General features: G+C 44.6%; 2 protein-coding genes across 6 annotated transcripts in view; both read right to left on the reverse strand.

Annotated features, from left to right (window-relative positions):
* Positions 1–10,361, reverse strand: part of unc80 (unc-80 homolog (C. elegans)) — a 33,302-nt gene extending 22,941 nt beyond the window's left edge. The window contains 16 exon segments of the mRNA XM_079335878.1: positions 352–499; positions 637–768; positions 856–1,191; positions 1,268–1,536; positions 2,237–2,377; positions 2,739–2,955; positions 3,193–3,327; positions 3,451–3,724; positions 6,203–6,348; positions 6,619–6,683; positions 6,797–6,920; positions 7,029–7,372; positions 8,101–8,257; positions 8,618–8,666; positions 9,106–9,353; positions 10,088–10,361. Coding sequence (XP_079192004.1) covers positions 352–499; positions 637–768; positions 856–1,191; positions 1,268–1,536; positions 2,237–2,377; positions 2,739–2,955; positions 3,193–3,327; positions 3,451–3,724; positions 6,203–6,348; positions 6,619–6,683; positions 6,797–6,920; positions 7,029–7,372; positions 8,101–8,257; positions 8,618–8,666; positions 9,106–9,197 — 2,629 coding nt within the window. The 5' untranslated portion in view covers positions 9,198–9,353; positions 10,088–10,361.
* A 1,521-nt stretch (positions 10,362–11,882) lies between these two features.
* The window catches only part of LOC306818339 (uncharacterized protein), a 43,703-nt gene continuing 29,710 nt past the window's right edge, over positions 11,883–25,875 (reverse strand). The window contains exons 5-18 of one of the 5 annotated variants that reach the window (XM_079335883.1): positions 25,632–25,706; positions 20,488–23,160; positions 20,086–20,283; positions 19,785–19,919; positions 19,035–19,090; positions 18,159–18,344; positions 17,607–17,724; positions 17,367–17,408; positions 16,493–16,803; positions 14,193–14,285; positions 13,468–13,560; positions 13,028–13,109; positions 12,394–12,506; positions 11,883–12,318 (exon numbers count right to left, since the gene is read on the reverse strand). In XM_079335883.1, the coding sequence (XP_079192009.1) occupies positions 12,109–12,318; positions 12,394–12,506; positions 13,028–13,109; positions 13,468–13,560; positions 14,193–14,285; positions 16,493–16,803; positions 17,367–17,408; positions 17,607–17,724; positions 18,159–18,344; positions 19,035–19,090; positions 19,785–19,919; positions 20,086–20,283; positions 20,488–23,160; positions 25,632–25,706 (4,385 nt within the window). In that variant the 3' untranslated portion in view covers positions 11,883–12,108. Of the gene's footprint in view, positions 12,319–12,393; positions 12,507–13,027; positions 13,110–13,467; positions 13,561–14,192; positions 14,286–16,492; positions 16,804–17,366; positions 17,409–17,606; positions 17,725–18,158; positions 18,345–19,034; positions 19,091–19,784; positions 19,920–20,085; positions 20,284–20,487; positions 23,161–24,235; positions 24,461–25,631; positions 25,707–25,875 lie in introns of all 5 variants that reach the window. The other 4 variants (XM_079335884.1, XM_079335885.1, XM_079335887.1 and 1 more) reach the window with 4 other exon arrangements.

Raw genomic sequence — 25,875 nt, forward strand, 5'->3', positions numbered from 1 at the left:
AGCTATCTGGTTATGGCATAAGCAATGCAGAATTAGCAAATGTTAGCATTGTCACAGGCTAGTAATACAAACGTTTGTTTGTGAGCACTACCACTGTGAGCATGTTATTCTTTTTTCTGATATTTTGATGACTTTTTAGATAATTTGGCATTTTATAATAACTAAAATAATTTGTTATTTGCAGCCCTATGACACATCAAACTGACTCTGTTGCAGCATGTACTGTCTTTTCAGCTCTCTGAACAACTGCCATTCAAACCCTGATGCACTCTCAATCTGCGTTTGCCATCATGTCATACTGTGTGCTGCGATCTGCAGCCGGTCCCAGTCGCAGGCACACCACATACTTACTGTCAGTGATGGGCTCCATACAGAAGCCCAGCAGCGCATGCAGGAAGTCCACAATGTTATTGAGAGAGTCTTTGTTGACGTACTCGCGCATTGTCTGCCGAAACTGCACTTTGTCCAGCTTGTACAGGCTGGTCAGGCAGTTCTGGGCCTTGGAGAGAAGAATTAGAAGAGTGAATGACGCCCAAGAAGTAATACGGTTAATATTTGATGGTAAATTAATATAGTATGTTCAGCATTAGAGCTGTGCTGACGAGTGGAAGCGGCACACAAATAGAAGAGACCGACCTGCATCCTCAGGCGGTCCCCAGACAGACCGCGGTGTCCCTCGCCGCAGCCGTAGGCACAGCCCAGCGACTTGACTATCTTAATGAGCATGGTCAGAGCCAGGCGGTGGGTGCTGAAGCCGGAGCCCTCGTCCTGTTTCGTGAAAAGGACACAGAGCTCATGAAAAACCTGTTTCTTTTCATGTATTTCAGTATCAGTCAGATTGAATGGTAAAAACACCTTTTTATCATTATCCTTGTTATTCTTCACATCATCCTTGCTCCCCTGCCCGCTCCCTCCACCGCTTCCTCCTCCTCCTCCTCCACCGCCACCATCTCCCCCTCCCCCTGCTCCTGCACCGGGGACAGACCCTCCTCCCTGAGTGCCTCCGGACGAGCTGGACGAGTCCTTGGCGCGGGCCTCCTGGTTTTCCTTGTCCCCTTGCTTGGATAGTTTCTTGCCCATGCCGGGGACGACGCCGAGCTGCAGCAGGCAGTCGATGATGTTGAGGGCGACGTCGCAGATCCTGGAGCTGATGTCGTGGCTGAGGACGGCGTAAAGAGCTCGCAGGACAGCCTGGAAAATGACAGAGGAATAACTCGTTTCATTTTCTTCAGTTTCTCGAGCTTGAATTGAGTGATCCAGAACTCACCGTGAGGTCCAACATGCCGTTCTTCAGCACAAAGTTATTGGTGCCCTCGATGTTCTCCCCCTCCTCCAGACACGAGTAGTTGATGCACGAGTCGGTGAAGCTGCGCGGAAGATTGGCGCACGCCAGAGGCTCCACTGGGAGCTCGGGGACGGTGACAGGGTTGCAGAGTTTCTTCATGTGCTCGGTAAAGAAGTCGGCATAGCCAACGTTGAAGGACGCCACCGTGGTGTTGAACGCTGCCATGGTGATGGTGGAGATCTGGGATCGAACTGTTACAGCACGGGGAGTCAGGGGTTCAATACTTCTGAGACAAAGATTTCAAAAACGTGACCCTCACCGTCTCTGTATATAAAAGCCTTTGTGCTTATGTTTGAATCTGCACTGCAGCAGTTCTTGTCCTCTCATGTGTTGCATGAAATGAATAATAATCACTAAAAGGACAAACTACAATCGTAAATATGCATGAAACCCAGCATGTTTATGAGTAAAATGCAGGAATGCGACGCAGTGTGGAGCAGCGTCCAAAGCCCGCCCCCTTTTTATGTTAATTAGCACGACCGCAGAATGATATCTGTTATGTAATCCTGTTTTATTTCTGCCTGCCAGGCCTCAGGAGAGCAAGAAGTGTAATGTAGCAGACAGAAAGTTGCATGACTAGTTTTTCTCATTTGTGTTTTACATTTTTAAAAACTGTTAAAAATGAAACACTGCAAAGAATTTTCTGTCCACGTTTTAGAATTAACACTCCTTTTATCTGATTGTGTCCTTCATATATAAATGGAAAAGCATGATCCAAATGGATGGATACTTTCATGTCTGATTTTTTCAGCTGTACCTATTCCGCCGGTCTCATCCAAAATAAACATGCTCAGCTTGAAGAGCTCTTATATGTGGAAATGTTCCAGCTTGAGTGTGTTTTTCAGGCCTGTTTTCGGAGGAACGTGTGTGTCTTACTCTCCTCCTCCTTACCCTCTTTGACGGTGTTGTCGCTGTGGCTGTTGGAGTGGTCGGGCATGTCTCGCAGCAGAGAGTGATGGGAGTGAGAGTGCTTTGCGCTCAGGCTGTCGGCGTCTGCAGCCGTGTCTGTGCTGCCTCTTCGGGTGAATTTACCTGAAAAAGACAAAAACAGTAGAACACGTGTGTATTAGCCACTTTTTGCTTGGATTTACTGGCCTTTTCTTTAAACTCTCTCCATTAAAGCAGCAGCAGTGGTGGCTTGATAAACTTGTTGTGAATTCATAGAAAGGAGGCTCTTAGAGTTACAAACTCTAAATTACAAAACAAAAGGTTTTTCTGCCTTGAGGATGGGAATCACACCTCTAAGTCTGAGCTAATCTTCTAAATGAAACGACCTAAATCTCTCCCGACAGATTCCTCTGACTCATAAACTGGGAGCTGAAAGAAAGAGAAATCAACACTGAAAACTTATGACATGCTATTTTTGTATCCTTATTAACATCGTTCTGCTTACCCATGATTGTGGCCTGCCAACCGCCGCGGTCCAAAGCCCGCCGATCATCCCCCAGGCCGGAGAAACTTCCAAAGGAGAAGGTGCTGCGGGTGGGCGAGACGTCCAGGTGGTCCTCGTGGAGCAAGAAGGGGACCCCCATACGACGCTGACGCTTCTTCCCCGTGTGATGGAAGGGGATGGAGCCCTTTCTTTCACGGTCCTCACGCCGATTCTTAAACTGGACCGTAAAAAGGGTTCCCAGTGAGAACTACAACTCTCTGAGCTTTGCGTGATTTCTTTGAGCAAAAAAGTATTCTGATCTTCTTTTGGACATTTACCATAGAAAAACAAAGTCTGCACACTTTATCGTGATAAACATTGGTAGGAAATTAGACACAAAACTAGAATAAAATGTGCAATTTTAATCCACTCAAACTTAAATGTGCATGTTAGAATCAGGTCGTCTGGGCCAAACCTTCTTGAAGATGTTTATGCCCAGGTCGGAGGCGAGGTCAGGGACTGCCTGTCGCCGCAGGTTGGTCAGAGAAACCCTCCCAAAAGTCTCAGAGCTGAGAGATTTTCCCTCCTCGTTGCATTTCAGGCTCATATCCTGCAAGACAAAGCAGAGGGTCAAAAAGAAGTCAGTGCAGCCTGGACATCTAGACGGCAAACATTTTTGTTGTCATTTAAACGCAAAAAGAAAACAGCGGTGTATCCAGGGCGTTCCCCCGACCTGAGTCTTGTGTGTGTTGACCAGAGAAGGCGTGGCAGCCACCATCGAGCTGCTGCGCGGGCGAGGAAGAGGCGCGACTAAAGGCTCGGGTACCCTCTCGGGCCTCTCTTCCAGGATCTGCCGCAGACGCTGCAGGTAGAACATCAGGGCCCAGTGCACGCCCTCCTCCGTCCAGTGCGGCTGCAGCAGACAGCGCAACACGGCTACGTCAAAATAGGTGGCGTAGCGCGCTCGCTGGGCGAGGGAGGCGGGCAGGCCGGCGGGGGCTGATGTCCTTAAAGAGAGATGATCAAGGGTGATAGTGAGAAATATCTTAAAGCACAGCTGATCTGATTGATCAATTTTTCCTTCACTTACACAAGTGTGATGATAATGACAGATAATTAAGGGCCCACAATGCAACACAAACTGGAGTCTTACAAACACTAGCTAGTACCAGCACTGCAATTACATTATGCTATGGCCTTTCCCATTGTGGAAGTCTGTCATCAACTCCCGCCACACTGCTTCATTAATAATGCATCAAAGGAGGATGGTAAACAAGGGCAGAGCCCCCCTTCAGCATCATCGAGAGAGAGAGAGAGAGAGAGAGAGAGAGAGAGAGAGAGAGAGAGAGAGAGAGAGAGAGAGAGAGAGAGAGAGAGAGAGAGAGAGAGAGAGAGAGAGAGAGAGAGAGGAGAGAGAGAGAGAGAGAGAGGCATTCTACGTGAGTCCACTATAAATAAGCCTGAATGAAGGTCAGCGGCTGGAGAAGCTGTAGAGCGCCCCTAACTGTGGAGAAACATATTGATACCATGAGAGAGAGAGAGAGAGAGAGAGAGAAATAGAGCGAGAGGGGGGGTTAAGAGGGAGAGGAGGAGAGGCATTTAATCTAAGCCGCTGTAATAAATGGAGCAGGAAGAGATGGTCGATATCTACATGAATCAATTCGAGAGCGGACAGCAAAGGCAGGCTGTATCATGTTTCACCGTCTAGCCAACACACACACACACACACACACACGCGCTCTGCCTTCTGCTGTTGTGTCAGGTTGCCACAGAGACCGAGTGACGACAGCCACCCTGGGCCTCTCAGAGGAGAGGAGAGGAGAGGAGAGGAGAGGAGAGGAGAGGAGAGGAGAGGAGAGGTGAGGAGAGGCCCAGCCCCCCGACTCCATGCGGTAGGAGAGCTGCTGCAGCAGCCATGGGTTGCCATGGAAACTGCCTCAGCATCAGCATCACCGGCATTTGCGATGCAGGATGAGTGTGCTGCATTAATCACAGGAGCTGGATGATTTTATCCGGGGTGTCACAGTGCAGAGGTGAGAGAAGACGAGGAGGAGAATCTAATGCAACTTCACAGCTCAGAAGCCCCGCCCCTTTTCTTGAACCTAAAAGGCATCAAATATTACTTTCAAATTACTGTCAAATCCCCAGAAAAGTCCAAATCTTCTCTTACTTAATGTCTCATTTGCATTCAGCTCACTTTCCTTCCACACAGCAGAAGAGAAAGCAATTAATCCGTCATTGTCGAATGTGTGCTGCAAAACAATAGAGATAAATCCCTGCTTCCTTTCCTGCATAATCATGTCGCCGCTCAAAAAACCCCTTTTGGTGCTCCAGTGCATCAGAATAACACTAGCTCAGGGGAGGGGGGAGTCAGACTTATTTTGACTTGCAGCTGGTCGCTGGCGGTCAGACAGATCATCAGAAGCACTGGAGTTTGGGCTTAAAGACCCCCGCCATGCTTTGCACCCACATTTCTCTTGGGTGATTGAGGATGACGACAGTCCAGCATCATGAACATCATGTCATTCCCCAATCTCTGCTTCTTATTTCGACTCTATCCACTGTCCTGTCCTCCAAATAAATACAGAAATAAATCCTAAAAAACACCTTCATAAATACACAAAACGAATCCAATAAAAAGCCTGATCAACTAGATCGACTGTTCTATCACGAGACACCAACAAACCTATCACATCAATACACAGTCATCAGTGTCCAGATGGGTGTTCCATATTGAAAAAGTAAAAGAGGCCGATCAAACCTGCCCGCTCCGTGCCAAATCAAGCACAGATTTAATCTGGCACTGAGTTCCAGAAAAAAAAACGCCAGACTTGCCGTGGGCAGGGCAAATCAAGCCTCGCCGTGCCACGCCAGGTCGGGGACACTGCCAGCATCGGACATGTAGCACATTACTTCAGCATAATTACCCTGTTTTGCAGGCAAAAGTCAGATGGGTCTCATGCTTGTGTGATGCTCTGTGAGTGCGTTTTGACTGTAGAGGCTGCACGCCTCGGAGCAACATATTACACACGGGGGGTGGGGGAGCTGTTCGTGCACGCCTGCTCTCTGACAGGCGAGTGGAGCGAGCTGTGTGTGCACTGTGCAGTGTGTTACGACAGACGCCGCTGCAGGGTGAAATGTTTAGATGGCACCGACTCGGTGTCAGCGCGGGTCGCTGATAAATCACCGCGCTGCTGCTTCATCACACAAGCGGCTTCTTTTGGAGCATCATCCCGGACGAGTGATTCATTTTAGAAACGCTGTCAGGAGAGGAGTTAAGTTGTGTTTTCATTCTGCTGAAAGTACACTGACTTTAAGAGATGGTTTCACAGCATGACTTCACTCCTTTAAGATGCTATGAAGGACACACGGCGGGTTTCTGCTGCATGAATAAAGCACGTGTTGCATAGGCTTTAAGCATGACGCTAAACATCCAAATGTAAAATCAATGAGACACACACACAAACACACTTAAAGCCGCTCACTTTTTCTTGGAAGGGCCTTTCACCGGTGCGGGTTGCTGCTGGGAAGGGCCACCTTTCTCCACGGAGTTACCACGACGACAGCTCTGCTCACCGGCCGAGGGGGAGGAGGAATCTGATCGGGCGGCTTCACAGACCACCTGGAAGCCCTGTGGGTAATAGAGAGATGGACAGATAAACGGACAAATCCTGATAATCACAGGGCTGTGAGGTTGGAGTAAGGGCTCTGTGTTGACCCCCGGCTAACCACGCTAATGCTCCCGGATGGCTCGTGCTAATGAATATTAGCAGCGGGCCTCGAGGGGGTGCTGAAAGTGGGGGGAGGGGAAGAAGCCACACACTCTTTCCCGAACACGTTCAATCAACATGTGGAGCAAAACCACAGTATCTGAGCTAAAAACAAAAAAAAGCACTCTCACCATGGGACCAGGGTTGCCAGATCCACAGGGGCTGCACTGGTTGTTGACTGGGGAGTTTCTCTTGGCTGTGGAGACAAACACAGCGGATTACACGTCTTAATTAGGAACAAACTAAATAGATTAACTCTTGAAGGAAATCTATACAGCTGTTAGTAAGGATACCCCCCCCCCCCCCCACCTGTGACAATGTTTCTGACGGGTTTAATGAGGGCGGTGAAGGCAGGGATGTCTGGCTGTCGGTGCTCCCACATTGGCTGCCATATCACTAAACCGCTGGCCAATCGGAAGGTCAGATCAGACTCCTGTAAAAGAAAGCAGTTATCCACATTTAAAATCCAATCATTGTTCAATTAACTGCAAAAAAAAAAAAAAAAGATTATTATTTCTTTCTTTTTCCATCTGGTACAGACCTTTATCCGATGTATAAGAGGAGCAAACAGGAACACAAACAGCTCCACTGTCGCCATGCTCTTGTGAAACAGCTTGGTCCGAGCGTGCTCATCCTCCTCCAGCAGAGACCCGCTGTGCTGCGGCCCCGACCCCCCAAGTACAGAGCCGGAACAGGAGCCCGGCGCCCCCGGGGATGATCCCTGGTTCCCTACGGGCTGGAGGAAGGCGCTGCTGCTGCTGCTGCCGGCCGACCAGCCGTGGCCCAGGCTCGGCTCGTGGTTGCACTCCTGGGCGGCCTCCAGCAGCATCCAGTGCAGCGTGTGGAGCAGCTTGGTCTCGGCCACGCCCAGTTTGTCCTGGTGGCCTGTGAGGTCAGAGGTCAGGGGTTAATGATGATAAATGTGCAGCAAGAAGCTTTGGTATGTATCCTTGGAACTATATGCTATGATGTCATGGCAGTTTACAAACATACAACTCCGATACATGCAGTTCAGTGTCCTAAAAGCAACAACTGGTTGATGCACCCTTTGAGAAATAGAGCTACTGCTGATGCAAGGACAGGATTCAGCTTGTATTTTGATGTTAGAGTTTCTTACATTCTCTCAAATAAAAGCACAAAAAAAACCCCGGATCATTCTGAAAGAGACGCCACAGTAACTATAAAGTGCAGCTGAAGAGAGGCGAGCAACATCAAAGGTAAAAAGAAGGAGAAGCGCTCTGATATAGAGGCCAGCACAAAACAAGTATCTCAGCTGAATGAATGTGTGTATGTGATGCTGGTAAACAAAAAAAACCAATTGGATTTGGGGCAGGTGGTAAAAAAATTACAAGTAATATAAAAACATCAAATGTCTTTAAGCCTTCTTCTTGTGCGTCTAGATTAGTGTGTTAAAATCCTTTATTGTATTTTGTGAATTTACTCCAAAGAAAAAAGGTTTTACTCTCCGTTTCCAACAAGACTCCAGGCATTCTGTCCTGCCTCCTCTGACTGTAAGAACATAAGTTCAGTGCTTTGTTGAATGAGGATAACCCAGAGAAGGCTGTCAGCTCGATGCCTGGAGCGGTGCTAATGTGTGTCCTGGGCGTCCTCACCCAGCTTGTTCCTATTTGACAGCAGGATGGAGGTGCAGTGGAGTACATGAGGCAGCGCTGCCTGGACCAGCTCCCAGCGGGAGATGCTCTGGATGGCTTCTGAGAGGGCTGGCGACAACCCGTGGAGCTTATTCTCCACCAACACCCGCTCAAAGGACTGGGGAGGCAGCCAGAGAAGAGAGGGAGAAAAAGAGACATCAGCCACGATCTAAAGCTGCTTTCTTTGACTGATCTAAGTGTCCCACATGGCCCCCGAGAGAGGCACCGCCTGTGGGAGAGACAGAGGCAGCTCTGTTCAGATCCAAAGGGATCTGGAGAAGCCGTCATTATGAATATGAGTTTCCGAGGTCTGGCTCTGGGGTAATGGGAGGAAGCAAGGGGAAAAAACCAATTTGCTAAATGCAAAATCAAGAGCCCACTTGATTTTCAGGTGCATTAAGGTGAAAAGAGATTACTGTGGGGTAGAGGGTGATTATTTTTATTGCATCATGCACATTTGCATTATCGAATTACTTACCACACAAGATGCTTCATACTGTTTTCCCAACTTTGGACGCAGAAATGCACTGAAACGTACAAACAACACGCTCCAGTGAGATTGCCATATCGTCAATGAAGGTTAAACCTTCAATGTCATCTTGGTTTTTTTTTTGAAGAAAACATCCATTTCTATTTAATTCCCTGGAGATAATCCACAGAATTTTTTTTTTCCTTGGCCCACTTGCTATGCAAATGTGTCTTACAGGTGTGACATCATGCAATCTTTAGCTTAGATAGCCATAGATACACATGCAGCTTCACTCTCTATTTAATACATCCAAATGACACTCTCCTCACATATTCACAGTTTCAATAATGTCAACACAAAACAGCTGTTTGAACATCTATTACGGTTAGAAATGTAGGTCTCGTTCCATGTATCATATACTGCTTTCTTTCATATTCTTGATCCTCTGTATTTCCAGCGATGCCAAACACCTGTTATCATTTGATGCTCGCACTAACCTGGTCTGCCTCCATAGGAAGGTCTGTATTGGGAACGGTATTCCTTTCCCGCACTCCGGCTCGTTCTCATCCAGGCTTTTTCTCTTCACCATTTTGACCGGGTCCTGCCTCCCTGCCTACCCGCCCGCTTGTGTGCGACCACGGGGGACGCGCGGCGGCGGTGGCTGCTGCTGGATCTGCCCAGGTGACCAGCGAAGCTTCTTCTCCTCCTCACGACATGATTGGGGGTTTCGTTCTGCGGAAAATGGCTGCAAGTGTCGGTCGATCGACGGCGATGGTAAGACAGGGAGAGAGCGAGAGAGAGAGAAAGAGAGAGAGAGATAGAGAGAGAGAGAGAGCGGGCGAGCTCTGATTTCAGCACCACCCTCCACCGGACAGCGACAGATGATCGACGTGCTAATTCATTCACGGAGCTTAAAGACGCAGTGTGCAGCTGGGGACAGATGTTCCTCAATTCTTCTCACATTATAAAGAAATGCGACAGTTTGTCTTCAATGCAAACAGCTGCACACCCGGAAAGTGCATTAAACCTGAAGGGATAATCCGCCATTTGACAATCAACAGGTGGCTTCATCAACACAGGTGTAAGGTTTGGTAAAGGCGCTGCACTCAATGAGCGTCATGAGCCTTCAATATTAATCTAAATGCAGAACACGTGTGTGAAATATAACCCTTAAAATAAATATTTCAGGGGTTTTCCAGTTTTTGTTCAAATGGAATAAATGATCAAACTATGCAGTTGCAAATAAGTAAACTATGACCAGAATGAACCCTTTAAATATTTCTAACTTTAGCATTAATAGTGTCGTGGGCATGGCCACATACAGTGAAAATAGTTTTTTGTTTTTTTCTTTAATAATTTTTTTGCCATATTTGGAAATTTGACGACACAAAATTACTGCTTACATTTTAAATTATAAAACCTAAAATTATTCAGAAAATAACTACGGTAATTGAGCAAAGCTACTATAAATTACCTTACCGGTATTTAGGAAAAACGGCGACATTTTAGAGGTGAATATGTTAACTTTCGTCCTTTAAGAGATTTAGCCGTTGATGCTAAGTCTCACGAAATGAAGAAAACAGGAACAGTCAGAAAATTACAGACTCCACCAACCTTAAAGAACCAGTTCTGAATATCTTATACAAATTAAATACGTTATTTTCGGAGTAAATTCTGCTAAAACGCAAAACATAGTGAGTTTTTGGGGGGGTTTTAAACAGCGCGAGTAAGAACTTACGGGAACGACCGGAAGTCTATATAGGCTCAGGTACTTGATTGCAAAGTTAATCACATTTAAAATTAAGGTACTGTACAACAGTGAAAAATAACACTTTTTTTTTTTCTTTTAAAATCACAAAAAATAACGTAAAATAGTATGAGCCCGTTACATTTGCAATTTTAACAGCTTTAACTAAAATAGTAGCTGACTGTATGTCAATGCTGCTTCTTTGAATGATGTGAGTAAGAAAAACCTGCAAAACCAGCCACAAACAATTTCAAGCATTTTAACACCTTATTACTTATTATTTGTTGTCTCAGAATTCATACAAGGCAAGAGAGTGAATCAGTTTTTATTTTCTTTATTTTTGTTTCATCCTGTGGGAGCATTTGTCATCAGTATGTCTCAAACATCGGTAAAGTGTGCACACATCTACAAGGTCATTTAAATACACTTACACAGGCAAAATGTGGGGCTGAGGGAGGAAGGGAGGCGAGAGTAGAGGAGGCACAGAAAACACTAGAGGGATAACCAACATCAGGGGGGAGGTGGGACGACGGGAAGGCAGAGGAGTTGTACAATGGTGAGCAGAGAAAATTGTTTGTTTGTTTTTTTACTTATTTAGCATCTTTTATATGATTTTTAACAGCTGCAAGTTGAGGGTCATTTCTGCTTTCACTTCCAGAAAAGTTTTGTCCTTCAAAAAAAGGGCCAGTTAGCTGCTCTTTCACTGGAATGTTTTTATATAAAGCTTTGCACTATTTGAACTCACTTTCGGCTTTGTCGCCCGTTCCAAAAACGTTGCACAACTCTGCAAAAGAAATGTCACAGAGTACTTTCAGAGAATCTGTGTATCTGACCGTGACAACTAAAATGCATCCACGCAGGCTTAAAAAGTTAAAGAGTGCTCTGAACAGATCTGATTTATTTATCATGTATTTGCCATGCCAGCATAACAGCATCGTTGTAGCCTAATAAAAATCACAGAGCTAATGAAGTAACCGAACATACAGAGCAGCCAATTGGTTTGCATTAACAAGAACTATTGAAAAGCTAGCCTTTGAGCAACACAACTGCATTTGCTTACGTGCTAATAAGCCAGTGCAGCCACAGGGAATGTACAAAAAAACTTCCACTACAGTAACGTATATATATAAAAAGAACCAACCAACCAACAGACAGAATTCATGTCGTCACATTAGCAGACATGCTAATCAGCCATTCTTCTGCAGGAACAGAAACACGCCATGTCCACTCACGCAGTTGTAGCTTTAAGACAAGTAACCAGTTGTGGTGTCTTGAATCTTTTAAAATTCTGGATGGAAATAATAAATGAGTTGACTTTTACTGGAGTGGAACGTGAAGCTTTACACACTAAAAAAAAAAAAAAAAAATCACTGTACAATCGTAAAAACCGCTCAATGCCTTCTCAGACGGAACCACCCAGTCAAATCGTAGCATCCTTACAATCAAGCTAGGAAGGAACAAAACAGAAAAGTCCATTTTTTAAGGGAAAAAATGAATTAAAAAGAAATAAAGGAGTGGCTGGGTCTGTTCTTTTTCTTTTTTTTTTTTAAAGGAATGAACCGTGAATGGAAAATCTTGGAAGGACTGGAAAAGCCGTTGATGGACGAGAAAGTCGATCAACTACAACTGTGGGGTCGAGAGTAGGTGTCATGTTGCGTTTAAGGACCGTGGGAGAACACTGGATGAGTGAATGAAAGGGGGGAGTATTAGTGACGGTGTGTATTTTTTAGTGGGGAGATCCAAAGTAGACAGCTCATAAGCCCTGTTTGGCGAGGGCGGCGGTGACATCCTGGGCCAGCGTGGAGAGCTGCGGTGACTCCAGGATGTTGATGCTGCCGGTGGAGGACAGACGAGGGGAGGTGCCACCAGTCTCGATGCCGGGGGAGTGGGTGACAATGATTTCCGCGCCATGATCTACCCGAGCTTTGGCTGTTTCACGGAAAGACAGTTTGTGGCTCTCGATCTAGAGAAAAAGCTCAAATGAGTCATGTTTCTCCATGAGCGACACATATTTGTAACATCTGTTTTTATTTATTACCATGACGTTCCCGCCTCCAGGAGTGTGGCTGGTGTTGCCCAGGGAGCCGATCTTGGGCTGGGCCTTGTCTTTAAAGTCCAGCTTCACATTCTCAATGCGCACGTTGCCTCCGCCTGGGGACAGGACAGTCAGAAGGAGAAGAAGAAGTGTCAAACCCAAGAGGCATCACACGCCTGCAGGACTGAGCTCCTTCCAAGCAAGACTCAGGGCAAAGAAGCTCACCAGTCAAGGACAGTGTGCTTTAAAGAGGCTCTTTTTTGAAAGGGTGGAAAAAGGTAAATTCGTCTTCTTTAAATCTCGACTTTCCTGAAATGTTGTCAGTATTTTTGTAACTACAGGGATTAGATGTAGCTTTCCAAGGCAAAGAAAGGCTAAATGTATAAAAGAGTATATTAAATAACATGTAAACAAAAGATTAAGCCCAATAAAGACCCTTCAGTGTGGTTTATATGGACACAATCAGACAAAAATCTGCTTAATCTCCTGAGAGATGAAAAAACTGAAAACCTTCTTAATACACCTCATAAGTAAAGACACAAGTATATGACTGATTTTGTGAGTAGAAGAGAAGGATGTGTCACAGCGATTTTTTTTTTTTTTTTTTAATGAATGAGGAGCAGCTGTTGCTCAGCACCTGGTCTGTGGCGGATGTTGGACATGGAGCCACATTTGGCGGTGACGTGGCTCAAGTCGATCTTCTTGGTCTGGATTTGGACCTGCAGGCAGAAACAGGAAAGACAAAATATTTTAAATCAACAAGGCAAATCTTTAAATGTGGGCAGAACGGGTCGATCAGTGGCATCTGCACGAGAGATTTCAGTTCCAGGGAGGGGGGGGATGAAAGAAGGAACAGCCAACTTAGCAAACAAGCCCTACAGGATGCAACGGGGAGCAGGTGCTTCAATTAAACTTAACTGTCCATGGGTGATAGGAATTATGGCAAGTACAAACACAGTTAAAAAGACAAGGAGACAACCCAGCATGCTGTGTTTACACTGTGCGGAGACATTGTTTGTCCAGCATAAAGCAGATATTAAAGGTGAATACAAAGTGCTTTTCTGCCGAGTCACTCACATTTCCGCCCCCCGCCGCGTGCTGGATCTTGTCCAGGGAGCCACACTTAGCCTGAACGTGGCTAAAGTCCAGTTTGACGCTCGGGATCATGACCTGAGAATGACAGAAACATTTTTCCTTTTTTTTTTTTTTCTCTCAGGATCATCACGTCGGTTTCTCAAAACTGGATGGAGGGGGAGCTTAAACATGTCCCACTTCCTCCCTCCGCTTCACGCTCAAAATAATCCCCCAAAAGTGTCCCAATTTTAAATCCACGACTTATCAATCTGCCCGCGTTCACTTTAGCACGAGGAGAATTGAATTGGACACTGATCTAGATCTCAAAATACCAAAAGCTCTTTTCAGAGAAATTTATCAGGCAGAGGAATCGGCTGGTTCAGCGCTGCAGCTGTGGAGTCTTGATCTTGTCCCTGTTTTTTTTTTTTTTTTTTTTTTAGAGCAGAGTTGTAACAGCAGCCTGAAGCATATTTGGCTTTAATTCCCAAATGCAACATCTTCCATGCTACAAGAATAAATACTCAATTGCACAAACTAAAAATCAGGTTTCAGATGAGAAGTTCTTGTAGAAGATGCAACATGAACGTGTGGCACTTAGGGACTAAACCTGCATGATGTGAAGACAGATGAACATGTAAACGTGGCGTGAGAGAAAGTCTAAAAGATCCAGCTGAAAAGAAAAAAAAAGAGGAAGAAAGAAAAGAGAGGAAGAGAAAAAGCTTACATACATTGCCTCCTTTGGGCGAGTGCCTCAGATTATCCTTGGAGCCGCACTTTGACTGAACATGACTGAAGTCCACCTTCTCGCTTAAAATTTGAACCTAAAACAAAATCGAATCATAAAAAAAAAGGGAAAAATCTAGATAGAACGATCCAAGTGTGTAAACATGCATTTTTATATTTCATATGTTACGAATGAGCTTTGTGCTAATGTACACAACGCTGGGGGTGTTAGTGGCTTTTAGGTGGGATACAGTTCTTTAAGTTTAACATTCACTGATTATGTTTACATGCACACAAACGTCCCACTAAACTACTCTAGGTAAACATGCTTTTAACTACGTGAATGCATCAACCTTGAGTACCGGGAGGTGGTTAGAAGCGTTGGTTGTGCGCGTCCTCAGAAATTAACATGACGCGTCCACGAGATGCAATATGCATATAACCACTAGGGGCAGTGTCGCGTAGGGTTGTTTGTTGATGAGAACAGATGTGGAAAAACATTGGGGGAAAACACACAGTGCCCCGACAGCGAGCCTTCAACTTCAGTCAGCACTGACCTGACCTGGATTCTCCTGACAGCTTTTCTCTTACCTGCATACAGACAGACACACAGACACACTTTCTTTTCTGTTCCTCCCTCGCCTGTAGCTGGAGCTGCACAGACAGCTGCAAGGTCAAGCAATGACAGAGCACTAAACCCAGCCATAAATCAAACTAAAACTACTGTCTATGTTTTCATTTTTTTATTATACTAAAGATGACACCATGACTCCAGACGAGGAGAATCAGAGCACAAATTACAAGCTGCATTGAAAAATCTTTTCTTTTTTTTTTTCAGTAAAAAATACAAGACGTCTCTTATCTCGATTCTTGCATGTTGTTTTTTATACGACGCAACGCGATACAACCATGTTTAGTATGATTTTGGTATCAAAATAATTTGACTTTTTGACATTAAAAGGTCTCTAAATATATATTTTCAAAAAGTCCATCTCTCTAATGTGACATCAGAGCTTGAAATTGTGCGACGCTGAGCTGCAGCTCATCACGGACTGTCCTTCACGAAGCCTTCCGTTCTGCTCCTTCAAGCAGTGACTCACACAGCTTCATTAAAAATTTCTGCTCTGCCCGATCATTTCTTCCCAAAAGAACAAAGACACTCCTCCATCGATCACAGGGTTAATTAAAGCGCTCACCTCTGTCTGTTGCCGTGGTTACGTGATAATTATTTCTGTAAGTCTACACATCTTTTATTGCACCCTTCAAAAAGAGAACATCTTAAAAAAATTCTTTATTTTTTAAAACTCTTCTGGCTGTTTTTGAGGATGTGGTGTTCAATTGATTTGCTTAAAAAAACATCAAAACAAAGAGTGAAAAAGTGACTTCAGGTGATTTTCCATTCTTTGCCTTTTGAAGCAACTTCTCCATAAGTAATTCAGACTGCCTGCAATTATTAATACTCAGAGCCGGAGGGAAAGTCCTGCACAGCGATGACGAGAGCCGATCCCTGGGGCGGTTATTCTGCAGGTTGACTTCACCTTGAGAGGAATATTCTGAGGAGCAGCGCTATTGTTTGTGCACATTTGTTCTTCAGATGTAACATATGGCTTGTTGTGCCTTCTTTTTGTAGACTGGGATGACTTTAAACAGAGGTTAAAAAATAAATAAATAAATAAAAAAAGGAGAAGGAAGACAAAAGGGAAAATCAGGGGAGGAGGCCGGAGGCAGCCGGTGACGGTTCATCGGGACTGACAGCAGAGAGGGAGAGAGGACAGCTGGAGGAGGAGACGGCGGGGTTTGCAGGCAGACAGAGAGTGAGTGAGACGATGTGGGGAGAGATATTTGAACACAGTATGACATTTCTATAACTCCCAGTAGAGAAGAAACACAGCAGATAAATCACTTTCCTTTTCTATTTTCTACAGAAGCTGATACCAGGGTGCCTGTATCTGTCAATGGACACTTCACAAACCCAATTTTAATCAAAGAATTTTTAAAAAGCTTTAACTTCAGATTGAAAGTCTGACGCGTGGAACGTAATCATTTCTGTTTTTTTACTTTTTAACATCATGTTCAGCTTCTGTAATCCAGGGGCGAATTATAAAAAAATGGACACACAAGCAAATACACACACACGCACACACTATGTCTCACACTTTATAACGCTTACAAAAGAATAATATAACTTTATCTGTGCTGCCCCCTTGTGGCAGAGTTAGGAAACAGCATGAACAGATCACATTCCTGTATATAAACATCATTATTTTTATTAAGTGTGTGACTCCCTGCTTCGATGACACGTTACCTGTCCGCCTTTCGGCTGGTGCTTAAGGTTGGCGGTCGACCCGATCTTGGACTTTACATTCTTCAGGTCAGGCAGGGGCTGATTGAGGACCTTCAGCTGGCGCTGGGCCGAGGATGGCGACTTTGGAGGGGTTCGGATCACCGCCACCTTCTTCTCCTGGAGGACGCTGAAGGACTTGGGCGTGTGGCTGCCGGGTGTGCGTGAGCCAGGAGTGCGGCAGGAGTAACTTGGGGGTGTGCCGGGTGTGACGGCGGTGGAGCCTGGGGTGGAGGCGCCGCTGCGGACTGATCGGGAGCGTGCCGATTCTGTGCCTTGAGAGAAGAAAGGAGTACAATGATGAGAAGAATTCTCTTTTTTGGAGACATGGAAAAAGGCAGATAAGGGAAAAGACGGGAACAGAAAGTAAACAGCAGAGCAAGAGATGGATTGGAGGGTCGTGCTTTATCTGGTTTCTGATGATAAGAAAAACTACACACATGCAGCTGTGAAAGCCGCCCTCCACTAAACAAACACAGGTTTAAAAAAAAGGGTGTGAAAGCACACACAGGCGGCTGAATGCATTGAACACAGATGGCTTCTTGTTGCCGGGATACTGGTAGAAGACCAATGGGATTGTGGAAGAGCACCTTGGTGTTGTGTTTCCAACCTGCTCTCTGATGAAGTAACAGCAGGTTTGATTAGAAGGAGTTGATGTAAAGCTGGACTAATTTGGAATTCAAGCTGAATAAACAAGCCTGCAAAATCAACTTTTCCCAACTAAAATAAACAACTTTAATCACAAATTTGACAAAAAAATGAAGCCACTGTGTTTAGCCTTTCTAATATGGAGAGCTATGGGTCAACAAAGAGCTACTAGGTGGTTGATCTGCCATACCTGGGGCTCTTCCAGACCTGTTGTCCGCTCTGGACTGGAACGCTTTGAGAGGGAAGAGTTTAGTAAGGAAAAAGAAATCAGGTGCAAAGAAGAAAAGTGCAGAGCGTGTCAGGTGGTAGGAGTTCAAATGTCGTAAAATGATAAACAATAAAGTGGCTGAGTGAAGTCATTAGTACAAGCTGAAAGGGAGATAACTCCGGAGGCAAACAAGCAATGTTGTAAATATGCGTGTAGTCTCACAGGTTGGCCTGGAAGGGGTGCTGTTGTCTTCCTGTTCAGCAGCAGGGATGTGGCGCGTCAGAGACTTGGCGGGCCTGGGCAGGGACGACCTTTTCTCAGGGCTGCGGTATGCTCTCTCCTGAATGAACACACAAAATGTCAACACTTATTCTTAGACGAATGCAAAACTCATTGCCATTGCTTGTTTGTTGATTTGTCATTCACGGGTCGTTACTTGATCATTTCTTGGTCATTTGTTTTCGTCATAGCTGATGGTTGCATGGTCATGGTTAGTATATTTACTGGTCTCTAGACTTTGTTTGGTTAAAGTTTGGTCATTGCTTGTTTGTCACTTGATCATTGTGAGGCCACTGCCTGGTCATTGCTTAGTCATTTCCTGGGCATCACTTAGTCATTGCTTTTCACTGCTTCATAATTGCCTGGTAAATGCTGGACATTGCTTTTTCATTTTCTGGTTATTGGCCATCCTCTGCCTGGTTTTTGCTCAGTCAGTGCTTGGTCATTTGGTCTTTGCTACCAGCTATCTACTACTTTAATTTCCCCTCTGTTTACCTGCTGTCGAATAGTTTTTGGCAGAGGGGCCTTGCGGGCGCATGCAGAGGCAGGGCGGGCCTCATTGAACTCCGCCTCCTCTGAAGGGTTCCTTTTAACGCTACAGGCAGAGGCGGGCCTGGGAGGCGGGTATTCAGCCGCCCGGCGCTGAACTGCCAGCTTTAATAGAACAGCCCGTGTGGGGCTCTGGACCAAAAGCCAGGACAAGAGGCGGGGAAGCATGCAGATTCAGGATGGAGGGACAATGTGCCAGAGAGCAGGTAGGGGTGACAAACAGATGGAGAAGTTTGAGATGGGATGGAACGGAGATGAAATGTATTTCTATGCGTTTTAAGCAAAGTTTTCAGCTGAATAAAAGAAGTGAGGGTCATTTGTGACTTAATGATTTTTAAGGAACACTAGACACGTTAGCAAAGTTTAAACAAAGGACATGAATGAAAAGATGGAACTTGTAAAGTGTAGTGAACTTGCTTTAGAAAAAGACATTTGTGAAACAGTGGTTGGAGGTGGTTTGTGAGAGCTCCTCTGACCTAATACATGACTTCACTTTTAAGTTGGAAAGAGAAACACTTGCACATGACCTTGTCTGACAAATATTCATTCATACTCACAGATTTTCTCTGCCGGGAATAGGGCAAGCAAAGAGGCAGACATGCAAGAACAAAATAAAAATGCAACACAGAACAACAAAAACACGCATGCGTAATTGAGAATAGTGAAGAGATTAGTGAATGATTCATGCAAAGGACAAGTTCCCATGAGAGATATTAATACTGAACACACATAAAATTTAATTTAGACACCAACACAAACAGAAATAGAAATGAATCGCTGGTACACAAAATATAAACGATTGATTGGCACAGCGTTACTTACAGCGGTCCTCTCCCTGGACTGGTGGGCCACACTGAGGGGCTGATGGCTTTCCATACCTACGAAGAAAGAATCCAGCTGTAATGACCAATGTAAACCATCAAAAAGAGACATTTAATAGCGTATATTTTCCACTCATTCACATCCACACCTGCACTGCAAACAGGCTAAAGTTACAAAGTGTTTGCTGCATTGATGCAACAGCAACCAGAGTTTCGGAATCAGTGAAACATCTTTAGACGTTAAATAAGCCGCCACTCATTTGTAAACCATTTCATACCAGCTGAGCACACAAACAACCTTCAACATGCGAGTGACGATCAGCGTATTTTCATTCAATCAGTGAGCAGAAATCAACATGAATATGAGGCCAAGCAGGAGAACAAACTCCATGTTTGACAGAAATAAAATAGGGGAAAAAACAACCAAAAAATAAAAAGAGAGAGCAGTTAAGTTAAAAAAAATAAAAGACCAAACATGAAGTGTTAAATATGGACAAGCAGCACATGATGATTGCCAGCTACATTGCAACTTCTTGACGCCTCAACAAGCCATCAATAGAGAGAGGGCAAAATGGCAAAACCTTAAAACACATCGGAACAAATTGGTTTGCAACATTTGTATCCTCAAGCTTTTGGTCATTTTATGCAAGCGAAACCAGTCTTCAAATAAAAGGAGATAGGTTGTATTGTTCACATTAAAACGTTGCACTCTCTCTATCACGGCACCGATTCCCTGGTGAAGAGTGTTCACCTGTGGCCTTGCGTCTAGCAGAGCCGTGAAGCAGAGCAGACCTAGAGTGTCTAGCCGCCACTTTGGCTACACTCTTTCGAGATGGAGAACGACTTTGGAGGGCTAAAACCTTATACTGGTCAGCCCTCCTTTGGACTACCAACAGAAGAGGAGAGACAGAATTATAACAAGTCAAACAAATTTGGTTGCAGAGAAGCAAGTCTGTCCTAAAAATGAAGTAACTTTGCTACTGAGTACAAACATAAAGTTACATCAGTTAAATAGGGGGTACACAAATTGCTTTAAGCAACAGAATCTGAACCTTTTTTCTTCTTGATCTCCTCTCTTGGTGGAGGGTGGCTGGGTCCTTTTCGAAACACTTTACCCTCAGTAGCACCAGGGCGGCCCCTTCCTCTGCCAGGGGCCCGTTTAGCGGGTTTGTCCACCACAGGTGCCATGGTAGGACTCTGGATCTGAGGAAGGGCTTCGATTTGCTCTGTCACGATACTTTTGTCATCATCTGCAGTGAACAGGGGTTAAAAGAGGGCTAACTCTTCACATTCCGCGCAAGCTAGTGGCTAGCTTAGTACAAAAGACACAAATAAATTGACTATCAAGGACTAGGAAAATATTTTTTGCGACAAAAATATGTTTGGTAAATATTTAATTTCTTAAAGGTTATTTGACAAGTGAGTAATTCGTTAACTTTATAAGTTATGGGTACCTTGTGAGTCAATCCAGCCACTGTCTGTATCTAGGATGGAGACGTCCATAGTGGTTTCATCGTTAGCCACTTGGCAGGAAACGTCTGAAGTCTCCTCCACTTCCTGACCAATCTCAATGTCTTTCTCCTCCCCATCCTTACCCAACCTCTCTTCCCTGTGATCAACGTCTTTGGTTTTGAACGCCCTCTCTTCAAGTACCTTATCCAAACAAATGTCCTCCACTTCTTCCCCAAGTAGTTGGTCCTTTTCTACCAACTGAACCTCATCACCCCTCTGCTCATCCTGACTTATTTGTGCTATTTTAGCCTCCTCCTCCAATCCATAATCTCTACCACCTTCGACCAGTTGATCATGCTCTGAGCAAGGAGACAGATGTGAACTGTCCGTTGCAGGCTCTCCATCACTGTTGTGGGCACTATGACTCCATTCGTCTGCTCCAGACTTTGGCTCTTCATCCACCAGCTGATCTTCTACCATCAGTGTTACCTGTACTCTCTTTTCCTCCACCATCCCAATATCTCTGATTGCTTCATCTTTCTTGGAGAGCACAGGCACTTCAGGTTCCTCCATCATCTCTTGAGGCTCTTCGGCAATCTCAATATCATCATCTTCATCTGCTTCTTCTTCTACTTGTGCTTGAGGTATGATGATAATTGGGGAGGATATTGTTGGCTTTGGTGAACTTGTATCCTTTGGTAACTTCAATTTATCTTGCAAGGGCTTCTCAGTGCTCAAATCTTGACCAGCTTTGGAGGTTTCTTGCTTTTCTTTTCCATCTAATCTCATAGGTACCCCACCGTCGCCTGTTTCTGTGCCCTCTACTAAAGACTGAGATGGTAAATGTATGTTTTTGTTTTCCATTTCTTGGTCATCGCCGTCTTCCTTCGATTCCTTCCATACAGATTTTTCCAACTCCCTTTCTAACTTTGTGGAACCTTGATCGGACCTCTCAGAATCTGATTTGTTTTGTCCCTTGTCCTCTGGTGCCCTCTGTTCAGTGGCTTGAGTTTCGGATTTTGTATCATCTGGGGATTTGGGTGTTGTTGGAGTTTTGATTCCAGTTTCTGAAGAACTGAAAGTGAAGGAGCTGTCTGGTGGGATAGGAGATGCCTCTCTCGAAGGGTCTTTTTCAACATCTACCTCAGGGATTGCTTGGATCTTGATGTCACCAGGTAGGCCAGTCTCCAAACGGAACTCAGTCAGTCGGTCTTTTGTAGACGTCATTGGTATTCTTAGGCGATCAGGTTTTATTCCGCTTGGCACAGCTCTTTCAAGAATCAAAGAAGACTTTACTGGTGTATCTTTCTTTTCAGGCACTAATTTTTGAACGATATCAGGGATAGTTCCTTTATGATCTTGTTGTTGCTCTCCCTTTTGAACATCCTCAACTACTTTGGCGGCAAGTTCCTCCTCAACCTCACTCTCTACAGATGGAAAACGCTGGTGTGGGGAGTCTCCAGGACTTGGTACATCAGCGGGAGAAGGCATAGGCCCTGAGTACTCATTGAAGACACAGTAGCCTAGTTCCTCTAGCTGGCTTTCCTCTTCTACCCCTTCCGAGGTTTGATCCCCCAAGGCAAGCTTGGCCAAAGATCTCTCTACCAAAGCGGATACGTTGCAAGGCATGGACTTTCGTCTCATGTGATCAAGCTCTTTCCTCTCGACTGATGGAAGGGCTCCTGCCAGGTCCAACATCTCAGAGAGGCTGCCCGTTCGTTCAAATCTAGAATCAGATGTATTTTCTTCCTTGTTGGATATATCTTCAAATGACTCAGTTGTAGTTTGTGTGATGGTTACAGCTGGAGGAAACTGACATTGGCTTTCCACTGTTGGTGTCGAAGTGTATACATCCGATTCATCAAAACTTCCACTAATTGGACCCAAGTTCTCTGAAAAGGCCTTTGACTTTTCTTCCTTCGCCGAGAGTCCTGCTAAAGACTCAGCGGTAATGTTTAAGGAAACACTTCTTTGTTCCAATGTCATCTTACCAGAAGTTGTTTGTGGAATTTTCTCTGGCTTTTCCTCAGGCTTCTGCATATTACTTTTGATTTCACCAGTTAAGTGCATCTCTGCCGCTGTGCTGAGTTCGTAATAGCTCTGGGCTTGTGAAGAATCTTCTTCATGGGTTTTTGACGTCTCGAAGTAGGTTTTGGCTCCAATTTGTGGTACTGATGCGTCTTTGACCTCTGTAATTAATTCTGGATCTGACTTGATGCTATCTTGTTTAGAATTGTCGGCCCCTGGTGGCTTATCCAAGGCAATGTCCGTGCTACTATCTTGGCATTCCTTATTCCCAGCTAATTCTTTGATTTCACAAGTTTCTGATTTGCTTGTTGGGATATTATCCACCTTTACTTCATCCTCATGATTAGGTAATGTTTCTGCAATTGAAGGTTGATTTGCTTCTTTTGCTTCTGACTCCGGAAGCAGGTGAGTCATAGCGGACTCTTCTGCTATATCCTTTTGTTCTTGGTTACCTTGCTCAATTGAGGAGGTTTCAGAGAGCTCTTTGCCTTGTATTGATGTTGAGTGAGGTTCAATTGAGGCAACATCTTCCACCTCAGCTGTTGCACTTGCAACTGTACACTCCTGACGAATGGATGCCTCTTGAGTTTCCTCTTCTCTCACAGCAGACTCACACGAGGCCGTACTGACATGTTCTTCACGCTGGTCTGTGAGTTTGAAGGATACTGTACAACTTTGTGCTTGGGCACATGAGCTAAGCATCCACAAAAGCCAGCCAATACAGTTAAGCCGAGGCCCTCTGCACATAGATACAGTAGCTCTCCATTAAGCAAAACACACAGCGTAGTGTATTTTGCAGCAGGCCACAACAGCACAGGGGAGGTTTACAGCACCTAGGATAGCGTGCAGAACTGGAATGAAGGAATGAGTTGCATGATGTTAGATGATAAGAACTAATTTTACATCAATTTAATTCCTATTGTAGACAACGATTGACAAATATGGTCAAACTGATGATTCAGATTTATTTGATGTTTTTAAAATGTTGATGGTTTTATCACAGTTTCTACTAAGGTGATTATTATTTAGATGATGATACAATCCAAATAAGGCTGGAATTTATTGTCCAAAGTTTGCCTTTTGGAACAATAGGAAAACAAAATAACCCTTTGCCTTGGCATGAAATGAAAACAACATTGAAACTCGAAGCAAGTGAAATACAACAGACTTAAAATACATTCATGATGCCCCCCCCCCGCAGGTGGGTGTACTCAGAAACATTCCCTTGCACACAATATCTTAGCATAACCCACATAAAAAATATACAGTCAACTTGTTCTTGCAACACTTAGGTCTACAAAGCTACACAGTTCAGACAGTGATTTTTGCATTTGCAATGTAGCTGGCAATACAAAAGTGCAGAAATGATCAACTACGGTTACGGTTAACTATGGTTGATCCGATGCTCTTATGTTGCTCCAAATGAAAAGCAAATGGTCATGTTTGCATGAAAAAGCACACAAATCAAACTGCTATGCCACTTTATTCTGCACAAGGCAACTAGAAGTATTGCAGCAGAAGCTTGAGGATTTAGAAGCAAGAAACTACAGGAGGGGTAGCAGCAAAGCTTCGAACAATCACAGCTCAGAAATCAGAAGAGAAAGTGTTTGTAGCATTCACCTCGACACACTTTCATAGATGAAGGATCAACAGTTGCTCACACATACCATGAAATCACACAATGAGATTGGATGTATGCAAAACCCATGAAACCACACACACCTTGTTGTGATGGACTCTGTTCAACTGGATGACTTCCTCCATTGAGGACCTCAGGGATCTTGGCTTGCTGGCAGCCCAAAGCCTGGTGCTCTGATAAATAATCTGTCTGCCCTAAGAGCAAATCTCCAGGCTGCTCATATGACACCTCCTCCGGGTAACTTTGGGGCTCCTCTGGAGCCTCCTCCTCCTCTTCCTCTTGTTGACTGACAACCTCTACTATATCTTCTTTGAGCGTAGCGGGCAGGAAGACACATAGATGAGACATGGAGGACAGTAACACTGGGTTTACATGGGTTACAAGTGGAGTTGTTCAGATACCATTTCTTCCTGAATCCTTCTTACAGATTCCTTTACTTTGCTTTTAAAATATTTAGATTTTATTGGTAGAAAAACACTGGTTAATCAGGGTCTAACAATGCACTAAAGTGAGGAATTTTTTTTTTTTATTTAACCTTTATTTAACAAGGTATCTAACATATTGAGATCAAAATCTCTTTCACAAGGGGGAGCTAGGCAAGAGGGCAGCATCAGACATTAAGTTAAATGTCAGTATCAGAGGCCAATCTATTTTTTTGTTGATATCAGAACAACTCAACTTGTGGTTCGAGACACTTTCAGCTTAGATGGAGATGCATGTGATGCAATCATACACCTTTTAGTCTACTTTTCACAGATTAATGGATCATATTCATTTAAAAAAGGGAAACAATACTCTGAAGTTGTCGTAATAACCGATGTTAACCCTGAACAAAAAGCAAGTGACACATTTTTAAACATTTTTCACCACAAATATTTTAAAGCATTAAATGTAATTAAGGATTCTTCTGTTTGTTTGATGATTGCATGTCACATGCAAAAAGGGAACAATCACAAAAAAACAGACTGAGCTGTTCTCTGGGAGGAAAGAGCTGAAAGTCAATCAGTGATTTACTCGTTGAGAAAATCAATAAACAGAATGGAGAAAGGAACAACAGAGGAGGTGATCGGACGGGGAAGCAGATTAGTGAGATGAAGGGCTCCAGTGGCAGGTTGAGCAGAAGTACGTGTGTGTTTTGTCGCTATGATATTTTGTGTTAGAAAACTGCTTTTGAGCAGTTAATGCTAAAATGAAAAGGTGTGTGAACAAGACAGGACAGTGTGTTACATGCTGCAGACTCCTCAAAAGTGATATGACGAGAAGCTGACATGCAAAGAGAAAGAGACCCTCGAGATTAACTAATAGGCAACTAGAAGAAAGAGGAGAGGTTTTTCTAATCATGCGAGTGGCTGCTGTGTTATCCTAGTCTTCTGACATCCCTAAAGCTGTGACCTTCCTGACATGTTTACAACCACTCCCCGCACCATTCACTCTCTCATCCTGAATGGTCGGAGCGGTCGGGAGTGTGTGTAGGTGTACCTTGTGCCACAGGCCCAATCTGCTCAGCGGATGGAGAGGGGGGAGGGGAGGGAGGCAAATTGGCTGAGTCATCCACTGCGAAGGGAGAGAGAGGGAAAGAGAGCGAGACATAGAGAGAGAGAGAGCGAGAGAGAGAGACAACACAGGGGAGACAAGACGTGGATGGGAGGAAGGAAATGAAAAACTAATAACAGAGCCGACCTTATCTCTGTGGGTGGCCTCGCTCTTGCGTTTGGTACAATAC

Source organism: Symphodus melops, assembly GCF_947650265.1.
Source record: "Symphodus melops genome assembly, chromosome: 23".
Classification (NCBI taxonomy): domain Eukaryota; kingdom Metazoa; phylum Chordata; class Actinopteri; order Labriformes; family Labridae; genus Symphodus; species Symphodus melops.